General features: G+C 39.0%; 1 protein-coding gene across 1 annotated transcript in view; it reads left to right on the top strand.

The window, feature by feature from the left end:
* slc6a16a (solute carrier family 6 member 16a) overlaps positions 1-17,095 on the top strand; it is a 17,731-nt gene extending 636 nt beyond the window's left edge. The window contains exons 2-12 of the mRNA XM_060892468.1: positions 6,188-6,419; positions 6,518-6,675; positions 7,625-7,751; positions 8,300-8,475; positions 8,771-8,881; positions 9,908-10,149; positions 10,262-10,439; positions 14,285-14,486; positions 14,583-14,742; positions 15,046-15,208; positions 15,753-17,095. Of these exons, the coding sequence (XP_060748451.1) occupies positions 6,188-6,419; positions 6,518-6,675; positions 7,625-7,751; positions 8,300-8,475; positions 8,771-8,881; positions 9,908-10,149; positions 10,262-10,439; positions 14,285-14,486; positions 14,583-14,742; positions 15,046-15,208; positions 15,753-16,070 (2,067 nt within the window). The 3' untranslated portion in view covers positions 16,071-17,095. The remainder of the gene's footprint in view (positions 1-6,187; positions 6,420-6,517; positions 6,676-7,624; positions 7,752-8,299; positions 8,476-8,770; positions 8,882-9,907; positions 10,150-10,261; positions 10,440-14,284; positions 14,487-14,582; positions 14,743-15,045; positions 15,209-15,752) is intronic.
* Positions 17,096-17,430: the final 335 nt, after the last annotated feature.

Here is a 17,430-nt window from a genome sequence, read left to right as displayed (position 1 = left end):
CTTGGGCCCCTAGTAGCTAAGGGCTCTCGTGAAAATGTGCATGAACATTGTCTAACTTTGCCTAGTACTAAGTCCACCTCTGGTTCTATATGAAAACTTATTGAATTGCATAAAAGTGATATATAATTAAATTTATGCAATTATTAATGCAATTCTTCTTTTTCTTTTTCTCTCTTTTCTTTTTTATGTTTTTGAATTTTTTTATTTGTTGACACTGAGATTTGCAATTTAACTTTTTTTTTTTTTTTTTTTTAAGAGTTCAGTTATGTGCAAAATTTCATGGGATAAAAAGGCACCTTTTTTTTTTTTTACATTTCCAAGTGCAAAGTGTTTGTTCTATATGAAAAGTTTTTTATAGATCCTGTGTTGAATCTATAGAGCAGCAGGGTTCCCATTCAGACCAGGTTCCTCCGGAACGTCTTTTTATTGTTTTATTGTTTCGTATGAACTTGGATAATTGTAGAAGTAGTCTTATTTGTAATTGAAGTAATTCAGAGGTATCAGACTTTCAATAAGAATTAGATTACATTATACTTCTTACAGTTTTCTTAAAGGTGCCGTTCTAATGATACGTTATAAACATTACACAAAAAATGTTCATAATTGCATTGATATGAACAAGGTTTATAGGGCCATCAATAAGTCCCGTATCCTCTTTTTTTGGCTATAATACTATTTTCAGTTCTCTAAATTTTCCCTTTTTTATGTCCTCTAAAGGAGTTAATTTCTTTCTAACCTTCCTTTTTATCAAATTGCATATAAAGACAGAAACATCTGCAGTGTCGCAAAGCCATCAAGCTGCGTTACATTTAAAAAACACTTCCGTTTCTCGAGTCTGAATGATTCCAAAAGTTTCTTCATTGACTTTTTATATATTGCATGTATAAATCGCATTTGTGGAAATAATTATAAATGGCCTTCTCCAATGTTTCTGTTGCCTGGATTCAAATATTATGATAAAATTTTAATATAATGTACGGTGCCAATCAAATGTTTCGACACCCAGGAATGTTGATAAAACCTTATTGATGAAATTAGCTTCTAAGACAAATGGAAAAAGTGAGTTTAAAGTCCATAGATAAAGTTTATGATCAGTTTTAATAGTTTTCACCAAAGATATTTGGAATTTTTAATAATAACTGTTCCCCCAAAAAACTATTTCTCATTGAGAATCTAAGCGTTTGGAAGCTTAAGAAAAGATTATTGGGCGAGATTCCATATGAGGCTGGTTGAGAAGGTACCAAGTGTATGCAAAGCTTCATCAGGAATGCTGTTTAGAATGTAATACAATTTTAGTTTTTATTTGGTTCACACTTTTCTTTCTCACTGCAAATTAATACTGGTAATGATCTTAGAGTAATGATAGTAGAGTAGTGATCTTAAAATAAACTAGTACATTTGACTAGTTGTATATAGTCATGTTGCATTTTTAGGTATAATAGTCTTTATCCTGGTTTATAACAGTATCATGATGTTGTATTTAACCAAGTACATATTAAAAAGATAAATCTTATTATTCTATAATAAGACATATAAACAATGCCACCATATTTATGATTTCACATCTAAAAGCAACCTTAAACTAATTCACGAATCAAAATTTGTGAGTCTACACACAGATTTCAAGACTTTTTTCAAGACTCCACGATCTTGTTGGCTTTGTACTTGCAGAAATGCACACAAAATCAGCCAAACTCCACAATATTTATAGCAGCTCAAAATTTCATCAGATTGTTTTGCAGATTTGGTTTGAGACATGTCATGTGACACCAGTACAACACACATACGACCAAAGCTCTTTGAATTCACATGTTTTCATTTAAAATGAACAATCATGTGGTTGATATTTCTCCAAGTCAAGTAGTTTTACACAAAAAAGCACAAAAATAAAACTCTTTTCAATTTCTGGGGCACAACAATCACAAATACTCCTGCAATCCTGGAGGGACTCTTTAGAAATGAACTGTAAATAATTCTATATACAAAGTCACCTCTTATGATTGTATGCTATTTTGATGGAGGCCTGAATAATTATTTATGTTTAAGTCTAGTATGAATGCTGATAAATAGCTCTTTGTTTTCTGTTGTTCTCCTGGGAACCCTGCTGTTCTATAGATTCATCACAGGCTCTATAAAAAACTTTTCCTTTAGAACAAACACTTTGCACTTGGAAATGTTTAAAAAAAGAAAAGAAATGATGCCTTTTTATGCCACAAAATTTTGCACATAATTGAAATCTTTCTTTTAAAAAAAAGGTTCAATTGCAAATCCCTGTGTCAACAAATAAAAAAAAAAAAAAAAAAAGAGAAGTAAAAAAAAAAAAAAGAATTGCATTAATAATTCTACATTTCCCCTGAGGAACTAACCAAAAAACAACTTTAAATAGCAAACGTTCTATAAAAAAATTTCACTTCCTTTCGTGGAATTGTGGAAAAAGAATGGAAAATTCTGACCACACATTTCTAAATACTATAAAAAAAACTTGGGGAACAAACCAAAGATCCTCTTTCATGTTTTAAAATGGTCCCTTTAAAAAAACTAGTATTAATGGTGATAAATAGCTCTTTGTTTTCTGCACTTAAGATCATCTATAGAAAACGAATTTCTGACCAGTGCAGCTGGCTTAAATCCCAATCATATGTCTAGCATTAACTATAGCATTGGAGTTCAACTGTTTAACTCCCAATTCCAGTTCTAGGTTGATTCGAGATCAGAATTGTATGTCTTTTGTGTTCTAAAGATGCTTTTCAGCTTTCCACAGATGTAAAGAGTATATCAGCGCTGTCAGGCGGAATCCTCGTATCTCCAAAACCGTTGTTTTTCAGGAAATTAAAAAAAACGCCGTACCGTATCCGCAGTGCACAGGGTTTAGTCCGTGTTGCAGTGGATTGTCTTGCGCTAAATTCCTGTCCTCAGACGAGCACCAGAACTAGCGGGGGTCAAGATTTTTTTTTCTTTGAGCCCAGTGTTTTGAAGACATTTACCTCAGAAGACGTGTTGATTCGTTGCGACTCTTCTTGAGGAGAAATATGCCGTGAAGCTCTCCCGCGGAGTGAGGAAGAGGTGGACAGTTGAAGTGTCCAATGGAGTTATGAGATTTGCGCTCAAGCTATTTTCAAGACTTTAGATTGGTTAATAACTTGTAAAAATAACAGACCCACGTGGGGACTAACCAATAGCATCGATATGTGAAAAAATATGAAATTGACCAAATTTGGACATACGAGGTTTCCGCCCGACAGCGACGATATACAGGTGCATGTTTATGTACAAAAGGCACATGGGGATGTGGTAGCTTAGTGTTTATGGGTTTGTACTACAGCTGGGAAGGTTGTGAGTTTATATCCCAGGTCTACCATGCTGCCACTTCTGGGCCCTTGAGCATGGCCCTCAACCCTCAATTCTGTAAATAATTCAAATTAGTAGACTAGATATTTGTGATGAAATTTATTGTAAACAATGAAATCACATTTTGAACTAACTTTTTGTATGTAAACTACACATAAACCGTCCTCTTAAATCTGACAACACATATCCCCTCTTTTTCTTATTTCATTTATTTGTCCTCTTTACTTTGCATTGATTGACACTGTGTACACATATGTAAATGTAATAAAACAGCTAGCACTGACAATGACTACTATTGACAGAATGAATAATCCAAGCTACATAAATTTAAAAAAAAAAAGAACAAGTCGCACAGACTGCCGTCCGGACATCAGCTTCTACATATAACAAATGAAAGTTGTTAGCGATTATGTTTTGATTGGTTTTAAATAATTATTCAGTGTTCATCTGCTCAGATGAATTGTTTTAATAGAATCAATGGAATTTATTATGGCTTCTTGTGCTATGATGGTACAGCAGTTAGCATTGCCACCTCACAGGATCTCCCGTTTGATCCTGAGGTCAGATAACTGCCTGTGTGAGGTTTCTGTGCATGTTCTCTGTGTATCTGCATATGTTTCCTCTGGGTTTCTTCCCGCCTCCCATAAACGTGTCAGTTTCCTTTGGTGATAACATGTGTGCACGGTGCTTTAACTGGCATCCCATCAAGGGTGTATTCCCATCTCACACCCAGTACTCCTACCTAAGATCTGCCATAACCCTGATTGCAATAAAGGTCACATATTACTTCATATGCCTTATTTTTTCACATATACATTACAGCATGGTGAAATTATTTCTTTACCTATCCCAACTTTAGAGGTTGGGGTCAAAACACAGGGTCAGCTGGACAGCCTCCTGGAGCGAAGAGGTTTGAGGGCCTTGCTCAGTGGGCCAACAGTGGCAGCTTGTGGGTGGTGGGGTCTGTGACCGGTGCTAAAAACGATCCAAATTCTCAGACCTGATACTAAACCATTTGTAGTAGGAACATTTTCAGATACATTTCAGATACATTTCAAGGTCCAATATTAATTATTTTTATTTGGAAGATATGTAGAACATGCAAGTTTTTAAACAAAAAAGAAGCCATGCTTCTTAATATTTTGAAAGCCAAGGTCAGGCACGGTTCCTGCTTGATTAGATTGGACACCTCTTGTCTACACATCTGACTGTGTGTGTGTGGGGGGGGTTGTCAGATGGCCAGTGAAATTTAGGACATTGTGTTCAGGTTCCAGAAACAGAGGTAAACGCTGTCAGGATAGAATGTCAGCTGAGTCAAATAAGAAACATTATACTGAGTATCATAATGTTGCGTATGTGCTTGAAAAACGTCTGTCCACATACCTTGCTGACTTTCCTGAACCGAGTAAAAATGCTGTTTAGGAATATTCACGGGATCAGGAACCAACTGAAGGAAAATAAGAACTGACTTGGTGTTTATTTACAAGAGACATAACCTTCTCCACTCTTACAGCAGTCACGTGAAGGTAAAAAAAAAAGTTCCTACAAACATATCTCACACGTCTCTCCTTTTATTATTAGCTTACTGTCAGTCAGCCAAGTTAGCGTGCTGTGAGCACCAGTCAAACCCCCATCCCCCACCGCCTCAGCGTGACGCAGTGACACACCCCCATCTCTTTTCCAGGGATATTTCCTCTCTTACACATTACAGCGTATGAAACGTCAGTCTCTTCAGGCCTCCTGCTCCTTTTTTTAGAGCATGACCTCTTGCTTCTTTTTAAAATATTATTATCTTACATTATCCCTAGCTTCACTAGGGCTGGATGATGCTATATATAATAGTTGCTAACAAGAAGCTGACTGGATTTATTTTACCTTTTGGTTGATTGATTTCTTAAATTGTTTGATTTTGTCCCTTGTTTTTTTCTTTGAATTGTTTCAGTTTAAATGTAACTGTACACTAACACAAAAGTCATTTTCCTGATACAGGCAACTTACATAACCAGCTAGGCTAATGAGCTGCTTTGAGCTAAATAATTTACGTAAACGCATGCGTTTGGATAATCAGCAATAGAAGCTTTACTACAGAAGCCATGCTGTTTCATGTGGTCTGATTCCAGAACATAGACTGTAGCCGAGTTTCTCCAGTGAACATGCATTGGCTAAGCTCTGCTACACGTCAGTACCGAACGTCAACTTTTGATGCAATTCACAACGACCCTTTAAATGTTATACGGGACTGTGAAAACTTAACGCAAATTCTGTGCTGTTCATGCCTGTGACTCTTGCATACAACAATTATTGAATAGTTTTGTATTTTGGGCAGTTCATGGGATGAAGGCAACGAAGAGCGACTGTGAAGGATTCGCCGTTTTTAAATGCCGTTATTTAAAGAGCATTTTAACAGCTCTGTTCTCCACATGATTCTGTTTGGGAGGAAAGTAAGGATGAAGGAAGGCAGGTAAGAAAAGCTATTTGGAAAAAAAAATCATCGGTCAAAATGAAAGAACTAGGGATTTACTTAATGCTCACTTACTGCATATAAGGGATTTTCAGAAGTGCGGGTGTTTGCACAAGGAGGCACCTTGAGGGCAGATCAGATCTTTTGGGAATTTTAACATACACTCGTATACAATTTCACATTACATAACCCATAATCACTGAGTCAACACTTCATGCTGCTCTTTACAGATAAACTACTATTTTCTTTTCCGCACCCTTTTACCCCGAATTCCCCACATTCCACCTCTGTAACCTGTGACATTTAACTTGACTTACATTTAAAGATGCACTCGAGAGCCCGTTGAACTTTAACACTCATGGTAAACACCTGTTTTAGATGGAAAATCTGCTGTTGCCCAGCGGCGAAGATGTTCCTAGGATGACCAATAATCAATCCGCGATCACTCTGGTGTCAGATGAAGGGGAAGGGTCTGATGAAGAGGTGGCACAGAGGGAGGATCGTCCTGCATGGGACAGTAAGCTACAGTACGTCCTCGCCCAGGTGGGCTTCAGCGTCGGGCTCGGCAACGTGTGGCGCTTCCCGTATCTCTGTCACCAGAACGGAGGAGGTGCATGTGGTTTTTCAGACTAATTCATAGTTTTAGTAGACAGTTACTTTAATACCTTGTTCAGAAAAATCTGACTTTTATTGGCTTTCTATTTACAGGATCGTTTCTGTTGCTTTATGTGATGCTGCTGCTGTTGATTGGAGTTCCCTTGTTTTTCATGGAGCTGGCTGCAGGTCAGAATATTCGGCAGGGCAGCATCGGTGTCTGGAAACACATCTCGCCACGTCTCTCCGGCATCGGATATTCCAGCTGTTTGGTAATACATACAGTATACAACTGAACTTTCTGAAATGGAGGAACGGACATTGTTGGTATTTGTGATTTATGGGGCACTAGGATTACCAATTTAAAACGTTTTTAGAACACATTAGTGATGTTTGAACCAAAATTTACCAGAACAGAAATGTTCAAAAAAGTATTTTGATCATTATTTGAGAGCCTTAAAAAAAGCTGCCTTACTTAAAAAAATCTATATTTTTTTAAAATCATTGACTGCAACTTTAATGTCATAGCAAAACGCATATAGGTTAATTAAACGCATCATCATCAGTTTACAAATTGATTTATAGTTATTCTGGATTTTACTTCACGTAGAATTTAAAAAAAAGTGAGATTTTAATTTGTAATCATGCAATATGTGTAATGTTTTTAAGTATTGCTGGTTTTTATTAAAGCACATTAGTGCTAGCTAAAATGAGGTGTGTGTGTGTGTGTGCTTATGTATGTGTGACTCATCAGTAACTTGAGAGCAGCAATTCTAAAGTTGCCAGTTATACTTGCTAGTGGTGTTGGTGGTGGTGTGTGTGAGTGTGTGTGTGTGTGTGTGTGTTTGGGTACTTGCTGGTGGATAGTGGATTTTTTTTTTTTATATAAAAAACACCCAAATAACACTTTCTCATACTATTATGCAATCCCCTGCTGTTTTCTCTTTCTGCTGTTCTCTCTTTCTCTCTCTTTTCAGTATTTCACCTTTAAGCTAAACTACAGTACAAGTAAAAAAAAAAAAGCGCTCTCTCTTTGTGTGGTGTGTGTGCGTGAGAGAGAGAGAGATAGACAGGCATGTGATTTAAATGGAGCTTTATAAAATGATTTTATTTTTCTTTAAAAGATAAATCTCTCTCTCTCTCTCTCTCTCTCTCTCTTTCTCTCTCTCTCTCTCTCTCTCTTTCTCTCTCTCTTTCTCTCTCTCGCTCTCTCTCTCTCAGGTTTGTTTCTTTATGGCTCTGTACTACAATGTGATCGTTGCCTGGGCTCTGTTTTATTTGGGAAGTTCTTTCCAGTACCCGTTACCATGGCAACAGTGTCCGACAGAACATGGCCTTAACCAGACAGGTACAATAAAGTACAAGCTTCAATTAATAAAGTTGTTTCTCAATAAAGCTTTAGTCTCTCTCTCTCTCTCTCTCTCTCTCTCTCTCTCTCTCTCTCACACACACACACACACACACGTATTGGAATGATGCAGGTGTTGAAACAGCCATCACTCTATGCCTCACTGCATGTTACATTACATGACCAGTGTTGGCATGCAGCCATGCAAACTTTTTTTTTAGTGTTAATTGTTAGTGTTAATTGTTGTTGGTGAAAGGAGAGTTCTGTCTGTTATATGTTGTGCCTAGCTGTACAAAATTAATAAATAAATAAAAATCCCATTTACGGCTGGAAAAACTTGTGTAACTTAAATTATTGTTGGAAAATTTCTATTGGACTTGCGCAAACAAGAAACATCCAATCTAACATCATCAAAAATTTCAAATAAATAAAATAATACACTGGAGTAAGAAATGGAGAACCGTTTTCACTTTATTCAGGTTTATGTCCTGAATATAAGCTGTTTGAATATCTGATGGTATCTCTCTCTCTCTCTCTTTCTCTCTCAGTGAAAGAGTGTGCTCTCAGCTCTCCCACCTCATATTTCTGGTTCCGTAAGGCTCTTGATATCTCCGACTCAATTGATCAATCCGGAGACTTTAATCCTGTTATGACCGGTTGCTTGCTTGCAGCCTGGGTTATAGTCTGTCTCGCCATGATCAAGGGCATCAAGTCGTCAGCCAAGGTACATACCGGTAACAGGGCAAACCGAGCACAAACACAAACACACTCATTTGTTTGAAGTTGTCACGTGTATATCGCCACACCCGTGCCCTTGGGATATCTGGTGTCAATAAATTTAATGTGCTGCTGTTCTAGTGCAGGTGTCACTAGCTCTGATATCACTAGCAATCAGAGATTACTAAACCCTTAAAAAACTGCTCTTACAGCATCTCTAACTCAATCTAGGGCCAACAGCATATATTTAGCTGAAAATTGTTCTCCAATATTCCTCATGCTCTTGTGTTTTCCACTTCCAGGTGATGTACTTCTCGTCTATTTTTCCGTACGCCGTGCTATTCTGCTTTCTCATCAGAGGGCTGATGCTGGATGGAGCCATCGACGGACTCACCTACATGTTCTTTCCAAAAGTGAGTAAAGATTGAACACGCAACACTACCAACACTTTTGGTTGTAGAATATAATGTTCTCAAACAGCTGCTGTTAGTAGGGCTTTCAACATACAGTCAACACAGGATCCTGCGCTCTCACTGCTGCAGTCTGGGTTCAATTCCCAAGCAGGGACTTACCCCAGCCAACTCTCAGTACCGGTCCCAAGCCTGGATAAAATGGGATGGTTGCGTCAGGTAAGGCACCCATCCTAAAACCTGTGCCAAAATGAAATATGCAGAACTGGTGATCCGCTGTGGTGATCCCGAACGAAGTGCAGTCAAAGGACAACAACAACATTGTAGCTACATACAGATATTTACTCATGGTTACTCAATAACCACGAGTGACCCCATAATATGGTCTTAATAATCAGATAATAAAAGCTTTAATTAGATGTATTTAAATCTGAAACAGGTGAAAGTGTAGAAATTGTAGCTTTTATCATGGAGTCCGTCTCAAGTCTCCTTGTGATCCAGCATTAGTATCCCGTGCTCTGGTTGACGAGGCCCGGGTCTGATTTCTCAAGCAGGGAGCTAACCCAGGCACTGAAGCACAGTCATGTGTACTTTTCCATTCAGGTATATTTATGTTTACTCTGAGCGCTCCTGGCTTGAAATAACCTACCTGAATATTTTAAGTGCTGCAATTGCAAATAATTTGTTTTTTTTAACATCATAAACTTTTCTTGCAATGTGTAATCGACTTTTTAATTCATATATTATATTTGAGTTATTGTAAACTTTAAATAAACTGAATCCTGACTATTCATAATCTAACATTTGTTCAACACTGTTTTTTCCTCAATCCTGGCTTTATGTTCTTTTTTTGCATATATATCATGTCAACAATCATGACTGAATAAATACAACGTGAATCAGTTGAACTAACAGCTTGTCTTAGGCTTTTGCATCAGTTAAACAAAACTTCTTGTATCATATTCTTGTTTTCTTAATATTTTAGTATCGTATTTAACCACCACAAATGTTTCTTTGTGTTTGACATAGTTAGAGATCTGGGGTGAGGTGCAGGTCTGGCGACAGGCGGCCACTCAGGTTTTCTTTTCTCTGGGTTTGGGCTACGGATCTGTGATAGCGTACTCCTCCTACAACCCAATCAACAACAACTGCCACCGGGACGCCTTCATGGTTTCAGGCATCAACTTCATGACCTCGGTCCTGGCCTCGCTGGTCGTCTTCGCGGTGCTCGGCTTCCGAGCCAAAAATATTGCCCTGGGATGTGTCGTGGAGTAAGTGTGCGAGCAGTGACTCTTTATTTATACCGTTGATTATGTCGCTCTTATTTCAGCCTTAATTTGTGTCCTAGTGATAAAATTTGATCCTGGTTTTCTTATCTTGCAGTAATATGAGTAAAATTTCAGCGATGGCATCTCCAGACGCAGCTCAGGATTGGAAATCATGGTTCAACATATCCGACCCGAGATCTGTGGAATTGAAGGATTACCAGGAGTGGTACAAGGTTTATGGGACCTTAGCACCAAATATCACCGATTGTAACCTGGAGAGAGAAATGAGCAGGGTTTGTGTCTGCAGTGAGATTTCTACGATTATTTTATAAGTGCATGCGGTGAACTTTTAAATACTCCTCCTAGGGAATTCATGCGATTGACATCAAACGTTGTGAACATGATGCCAAGACATTGCACTTGCTAAATTGCGAAGGGATTTTTGATATCTCGAACGGTGCTGCCATGGCGAGGCGACAAAGTTATGGCGAATTCAGAGAAACAGGAAGTGTCTAATATCTAAAGCAAAAAATGTCTTATTGGGATGACACGCGGTGTGTATGTTCGGCCAAGGATTCCGATCGCATCGATGTGCCTATTGTGAATCTCGGACATAGCGCCACCAACAGGCGCCAGGAAGTGTGTCAGTCACAACAGTTGCATGTGGTGAACTTTTAAATACTCCTCCTAGGGAATTCATGCGATTGACACCAAAAGTGGTGAACATGATGCCAAGACATTGCACTTGCTAAATTGCGAAGGGATTTTTGATATCTCGAACGGTGCTGCCATGGCGAGGCGACAAAGTTATGGCGAATTCAGAGAAACAGAAAGTGTCTAATATCTAAAGCAAAAAATGTCTTATTGTGATGACACGCGGTGTGTATGTTCGGCCAAGGATTCCGATCGCATCGATGTGCTTATTGTGAGTCCCGGGTATAGCGCCACCAACAGGCCCCAGGAAGTGTGTCAGTCACAAAGGTGGATTTTTTCACAGTTGCATGCAATGAACTTTTAAATACTCCTCCTAGAGGATTCATGCGATTGACACCAAAAGTGGTGAACATGATGCCGAGACATTGCACTTGCTAAATTGCGAAGTGAGTTTCGATATCTCGAACGGTGCTGCCATGGCGAGGCGACAAAATTATGGCGAATTCAGAGAAACAGAAAGTGTCTAATATCTAAAGCAAAAAATGTCTTATTGGGATGACACGCGGTGTGTATGTTCGGCCAAGGATTCCGATCGCATCGATGTGCCTATTGTGAATCTCGGACATAGCGCCACCAACAGGCGCCAGGAAGTGTGTCAGTCACAACAGTTGCATGATTGATTGTTTATTTATTGAGTTAGTTATTTACTTAGTTACTTAGGTAATTAGCTTTATGGAGCAACACATGATGTTATATGTTATGGTGTTAATTCATTTATAGACCATTCAGCATTATTATAGGATCCTTTATTACAACTGTCGTTAAAACATGGAATTATTTAAATTATGTTGCTGTAAACATAATAAAGCATCAATGAAAAACACATCCAAAAAAAAATAGAAACAAATCACAATTTAAAAATATAGCTGCAAGCAGCGATGACGGGCCTTCGCACGTTTTTTCATCGCTATACGGTGCCTTCCAGAAAACAATGCACGGTGGGCAAGTGCATCAAGTGGGTAAATATCAGTGGACTATTTTATGTTGTTACTGACCCATTTGGGGACTGTAGGTAAATGAAACCCCACATTTTAGACAAATGGGGGCACTAGTGAGCCACTTAAGAGACACACCTTTGTCTGACCTTTTTGTCCACACTTAACAGCTGACAAATGTGATGTATGTGTCAAATTTCAAGTTAATCTAAGCACGCCAAAAGCCTTAAATATGCCTGAAAAAGAAAGTAAAGTTTGACGCGTTGCCATGAGAACAGCATTCAAGATATCAAAAATCCCTAGGCAATTTATCATCTACAACGTCTAAGCATCATGTTGACCACTTTTGGTGTCAATCGCATAAATCCTCTAGGAGGAGTATTTAAAAGTTCATTGCATGCAACTGTGAAAAAATCCACCTTTGTGACTGACACACTTCCTGGTGCCTGTTGGTGGCGCTATGTCCGAGATTCACAATAGGCACATCGATGCGATCGGAATCCTTGGCCGAACATACACACTGCGTGTCATCCCAATAAGACATTTTTTGCTTTAGATATTAGACACTTCCTGTTTCTCTGAATTCGCCATAACTTTGTCGCCTCGCCATGGCAGCACCGTTCGAGATATCAAAAATCCCTTCGCAATTTAGCAAGTGCAATGTCTCGGCATCATGTTCACCACTTTTGGTGTCAATCGCATGAATGTCCTAGGAGGAGTATTTAAAAGTTCACCACAGGCACTTTTGAAACCATCCAAAATGGCCGACTTCCTGTTGGGCGGAGCTAATAGGTTTGATTGTGAAATTTTTTCGGGTCGATGAGCTCTATACAGTATACATACCAACTCTCGTACATGTGCGTACATGTTTGGCCGATCTGTGCACCAATATTTATTTTTCCAATTCAGGGGGCGCTACAGAGCCCTACTGCCACGCATATGTTCCAGCCTTTGACCGGTCCTAATGGCAGACGACTTTGACGTCTGTGCCAAATCTCCGGTGTTTTCGAGCATTTTAAGGCACCCAAAGTGCTTGCCAAGAGCTTAAATATGACTGAAAAAGAAAGTAAAGTTTGATGCGTTGCCATGGGAACAGCGTTTGAGATATCAAAATCCCTACGCAATTTATCATCTACAACGTCTCGGCATCATCTTGACCACTTTTGGTGTCAATCGCATGAATCCTCTAGGAGGAGTATTTAAAAGTTCATTGTATGCAACTGTGAAAAAATCCACCTTTGTGACTGACACACTTCCTGGGGCCTGTTGGTGGCGCTATGTCCGAGATTCACAATAGGCACATCGATGCGATCGGAATCCTTGGCCGAACATACACACCGCGTGTCATCCCAATAAGACATTTTTTGCTTTAGATATTAGACACTTCCTGTTTCTCTGAATTCGCCATAACTTTGTCACCTCGCCATGGCAGCACCGTTCGAGATATCAAAAATCAGTGCAATGTCTCGGCATCATGTTCACCACATTTGATGTCAATCGCATGAATTCCCTAGGAGGAGTATTTAAAAGTTCACCGCATGCATTTATAAAACAATCCAAAATGGCCGACTTCCTGTTGGGCAGAGCTCATAGTTTAGAGCGTGAAAGTTGTTCGGGTCGATGAGATCTATATGCGTACCAACTCTCGTACATGTGCGTACATAATTGCCCGATCTGTGCACCAATGTTTGTTTTTGCATTACAGGGGGCGCTACAGAGCCCCCCTGCCACGCCCGTATTCCAACCTTTGTCCAATCCTAGTGTCGCACGACTCTGACGTGTGTGCCAAATTTCAAGAGTTTTCGAGCATGTTAAGGGACCCCAATTGGCCAATGTGTGGGAAAAAAAAAAAAAAAACTCCTGAGGAAAAACAATAGGGCTTCGCACCATTCGGTGCTCAGGCCCTAAAAATCATTTTTATTTATTTATAGTTGCTCTTCTCTTAATACGACACACATGCATTTTTCAAAGAAACTGCAAGGAAACCTTACAGCTTTATCCATCTAAAAATGTTTATCAACTGAGTTATGAGGCACATGCATCATCCAATTGTGCAATTTCTTGAGCTATCATTAAATTGCTGCTTGGATATTTACCTGTATACATAACAGTTTCTTTAACATAATAAGAAGTTATAGAAAGTTAATCAATATTTCTGACAAGGTTTCGTGGTTAATGTTTTCTTTGTACCCTTGGGGTTTGGTTTCCTCCATGTACTTTGGTTTCCTCCCCTAGTCAAAGACTTATTCTAGACTGATTGGCCTCGTCCAGGGTGTCCCCTGTTTTGTGTCTTGAGCCCCATAGGATGTTCTCCAGGCTGCTTGCAAAGTGCTGCAGAAGATGTCTAGATGGATTTTCTGACCAATCACAATCAATCATTTGATGATTTTGAAGCTGTGCTATAGTAGCATGTAATATCTGACTTCCACCTTGAATGATCTAATACAGTATGTTGTACTAAAGGCTACACTGATATTTGTCTTGCTCAGGGAGTGGAAGGGACTGGATTGGCATTTATAGCATTCACCGAGGCCATGGCGCTCTTCCCAGGGAGCCCATTCTGGTCAGCATTGTTTTTCCTCATGCTCCTGAACCTGGGTATGACCACCATGTTCGGCACCATGCAGGGCATCCTCACGCCACTCATGGACAACTTTAAACTGCTGGGTCGCCACAAGACACTACTCACAAGTATACACACACATACACACACACACTGTCCATGACAGACATACAAAGATTTCTGTGTTGCACAGACAAGATATTGATAGCATTTCTGGATTTCAGTGTTCAGCTGTATTCTGGGCTTCCTGATTGGTCTGCTCTTTACTCAGCGCAGTGGGAACTACTTTGTGACCATGTTCGATGATTATTCTGCTACTTTACCTCTCATAATCGTTGTCATCTTCGAGACAATCAGCGTGGCTTGGGTCTATGGAGCTGATCGGTAAGACTAGTGCTAAACTGGATGCTTTCAACCTCATTTTTTTATCCACTGTAGTAAATGCCTGATATACAAGAGATAAGGAGCTCACACGCTGTTGCAGTGGAACAAAATATTATTTATTATACATATCACTGACTTTAGGGAATCTAGATATGTGTTTAAATAATTTATGCATGAATGGGAATTATTTGAATAATTATGTGAATTTCCTATAAACAAAAATTGTGAATTGTTGCCATAGTAATCCAGCACAGATCAAAATTGTCTTCATATCGTTCATTACTTTATTCTGTCTCGTGTCAGGTTTCTGGATGACATGGAGGTGATGCTGAAATGGCGTCCTCCAGCCATCTATAAGTACTTGTGGAAGTACGTGTGTCTGCTGGCTATGGTGGGTCTGCTGACTGCTAGCCTGCTGCGTATGTTCTTCAAGTGGCCCACTTACACAGCGTGGAACCACACCACGGTAAACCACATAGCAAGCTCCATTTAATGATCGTTACTCTACAGATTGACCTCATCAGGGGTGAAGAGATGAAGATACTTTTGACGGAATAGATTTACAGTATTTTACATGTATAAAACTTCAAAAAAATCACGTTTGTAAACTTAAGAATTAAGACACAGACCAGTTTGTGACTTATATTTGGATATATTAGGTAACATGAAAATGCATTTATAAACCCACTCGATTTATTTAAAGTGTTTATATCTGATTGCTCAATCCTCTTAAGGTTATTTAAGATGCTTTATAACAGCACATGAGCTACATGTAAAGCCCTGTAGAATCTGTGACTGCTAAATTTAGTTGCTTGAGGCAACCTCCTAAAAGCTGTCAGTGGTAGGGTCTGTATTTTTATACAGTGGTTTTATATTTTGGGATATTCTAACTGCATGCTGTTCAATATTGGGAGCTTCTTTTTACATCTACTTCAGCTGCATTAAAATGCTGTGCCTGAATTTACATGCTTTCAAGTTTCAGATTCAGTTTCTCACGTTCTCTCTCATAGGCCTCTGAGAGCAGCCTGGGATACCCGGGTTGGGCCTTGGTGATGCTCGCATTGCTCATCACCGTTGCCTCTATTCCAGTGCCTGCTGTCTACATACATTCCTTCTTCAGCCATAAACAAGGTCAGTCACAGGCAGAAGGAGGAGCTGAGCATCACAGAGACCAATACACCAAATGTAGTACCAATGAACCAGAACTCAACAATCATCACGCTGCTCCAGATGACGACAGCGCCTTTCTGCCCGGGGCTTTAGAGCAGTACAAGCTTGTCTCACTACAGGAAGATGGAGAAGAGGTGGGGGATGACACAGAACTGTAATAAAGGTGGACTAGGAAAAACAAAGACAAAAAAAAAACAAAGTGTAAATAGCGTAGTGGTGAATCGATTGGACGGAAACTGACTAAACAGGATGCCGGACTGTCTAACGGACAGTTGCCAAGGCGACAGCACTGTCAGTGTCTGCCTTACTGTTTAAAGATTAAGTATACAGAAAAATAGAACAAAATCTTAAATCTTCAAGAGAATCAACACAATTCTATTATGACAAGTTAGAAACCAGACTGGAGTTGGATGGCATGATGGCATGATGGCACGAGGCGTGTTTCAAAAAAAGCAAAACACAACGTCCGACGCTTCAATTTGGCACAAACACATGACTGCTATAGTTCAATTCAATTCAGTTCAAATTTATTTTATAGCGCTTTTAACAATTGACATTGTCTCACAATTGACATTGTCTCTATAGAAACTGATTCAATAGAAATGCAAGCTCTGGCTTAAGTATAGACACATGTTGAGTATTGGAGTACATTAATGACTGATGTTACTGAATTATTGTTATATTAATGATTGTTACAGTAAATCAAATTATTTCTTACATTTCCCAGTCTGTGTCTGTGAGTTAACAGATGATGAACTTGGGTTAGGTTAAATGTAAAGGGAAGAAGTATGAGTGTTTGTTTGTCTAAAGATTTATTGTAAATACTTGAATTCTAACATAGAAGTATGATATAAAAGACATTTTTCTGAGATTTTCTTTTTAATCATTGTTGATCTTACCAGTTTGCTTTATCTTTTAAATAGCAACATTGCTGTACTTTTACTCAAAGCACTGAAATGCACTGGTTTGGTAACCGGAAGCCCAAAACTTAGCACCTGATCCTCCTAGAGGATTAGTGGTACTAATTTTGATCACAAGATGCCGCTAGCTTTAAGCGCAAGTTTGTGCAAAGTAGTAAACTCTTCCTTATGATATGCTTCAGGTTCCCAGGTTGCATTTTTTTGGTTATTTGAAAGTCACCCATCCTCCTATCTTGTATATGACAAATAAAATGTACATAGAAGTCTTTGTCTCATTTTTGTCTCATAAAGTGGTTCAACAAGCACATATGAGTAGATCCAGGAGCTTCTGTGCCAACTTTAAAATAGTATAAAAATAAAGGCCTAATGAACACAAACATTGAGTGAATTTCTGGGCCTGAAATGATGTAAATGCAGCTTCTGTAGGCAGAGTATCTAGATGCAAAAATCATTGAATTATGTTCTCCATGTTTACCAGACAATAGCCTTCACTATTTTCTGACCCCTGGTCTCACCTCTTCAGGGAAGGGCTTCCACTAGGTTTTGGAACATAGCTGTGGGGATTTGTGTTCATTTAGAGATAATTGTTGAGCTCATT

Source organism: Tachysurus vachellii, chromosome 18 (assembly GCF_030014155.1).
Source record: "Tachysurus vachellii isolate PV-2020 chromosome 18, HZAU_Pvac_v1, whole genome shotgun sequence".
NCBI classification, from domain to species: Eukaryota; Metazoa; Chordata; class Actinopteri; order Siluriformes; family Bagridae; genus Tachysurus; species Tachysurus vachellii.
This window is presented reverse-complemented; position numbering and strand designations above follow the sequence as displayed.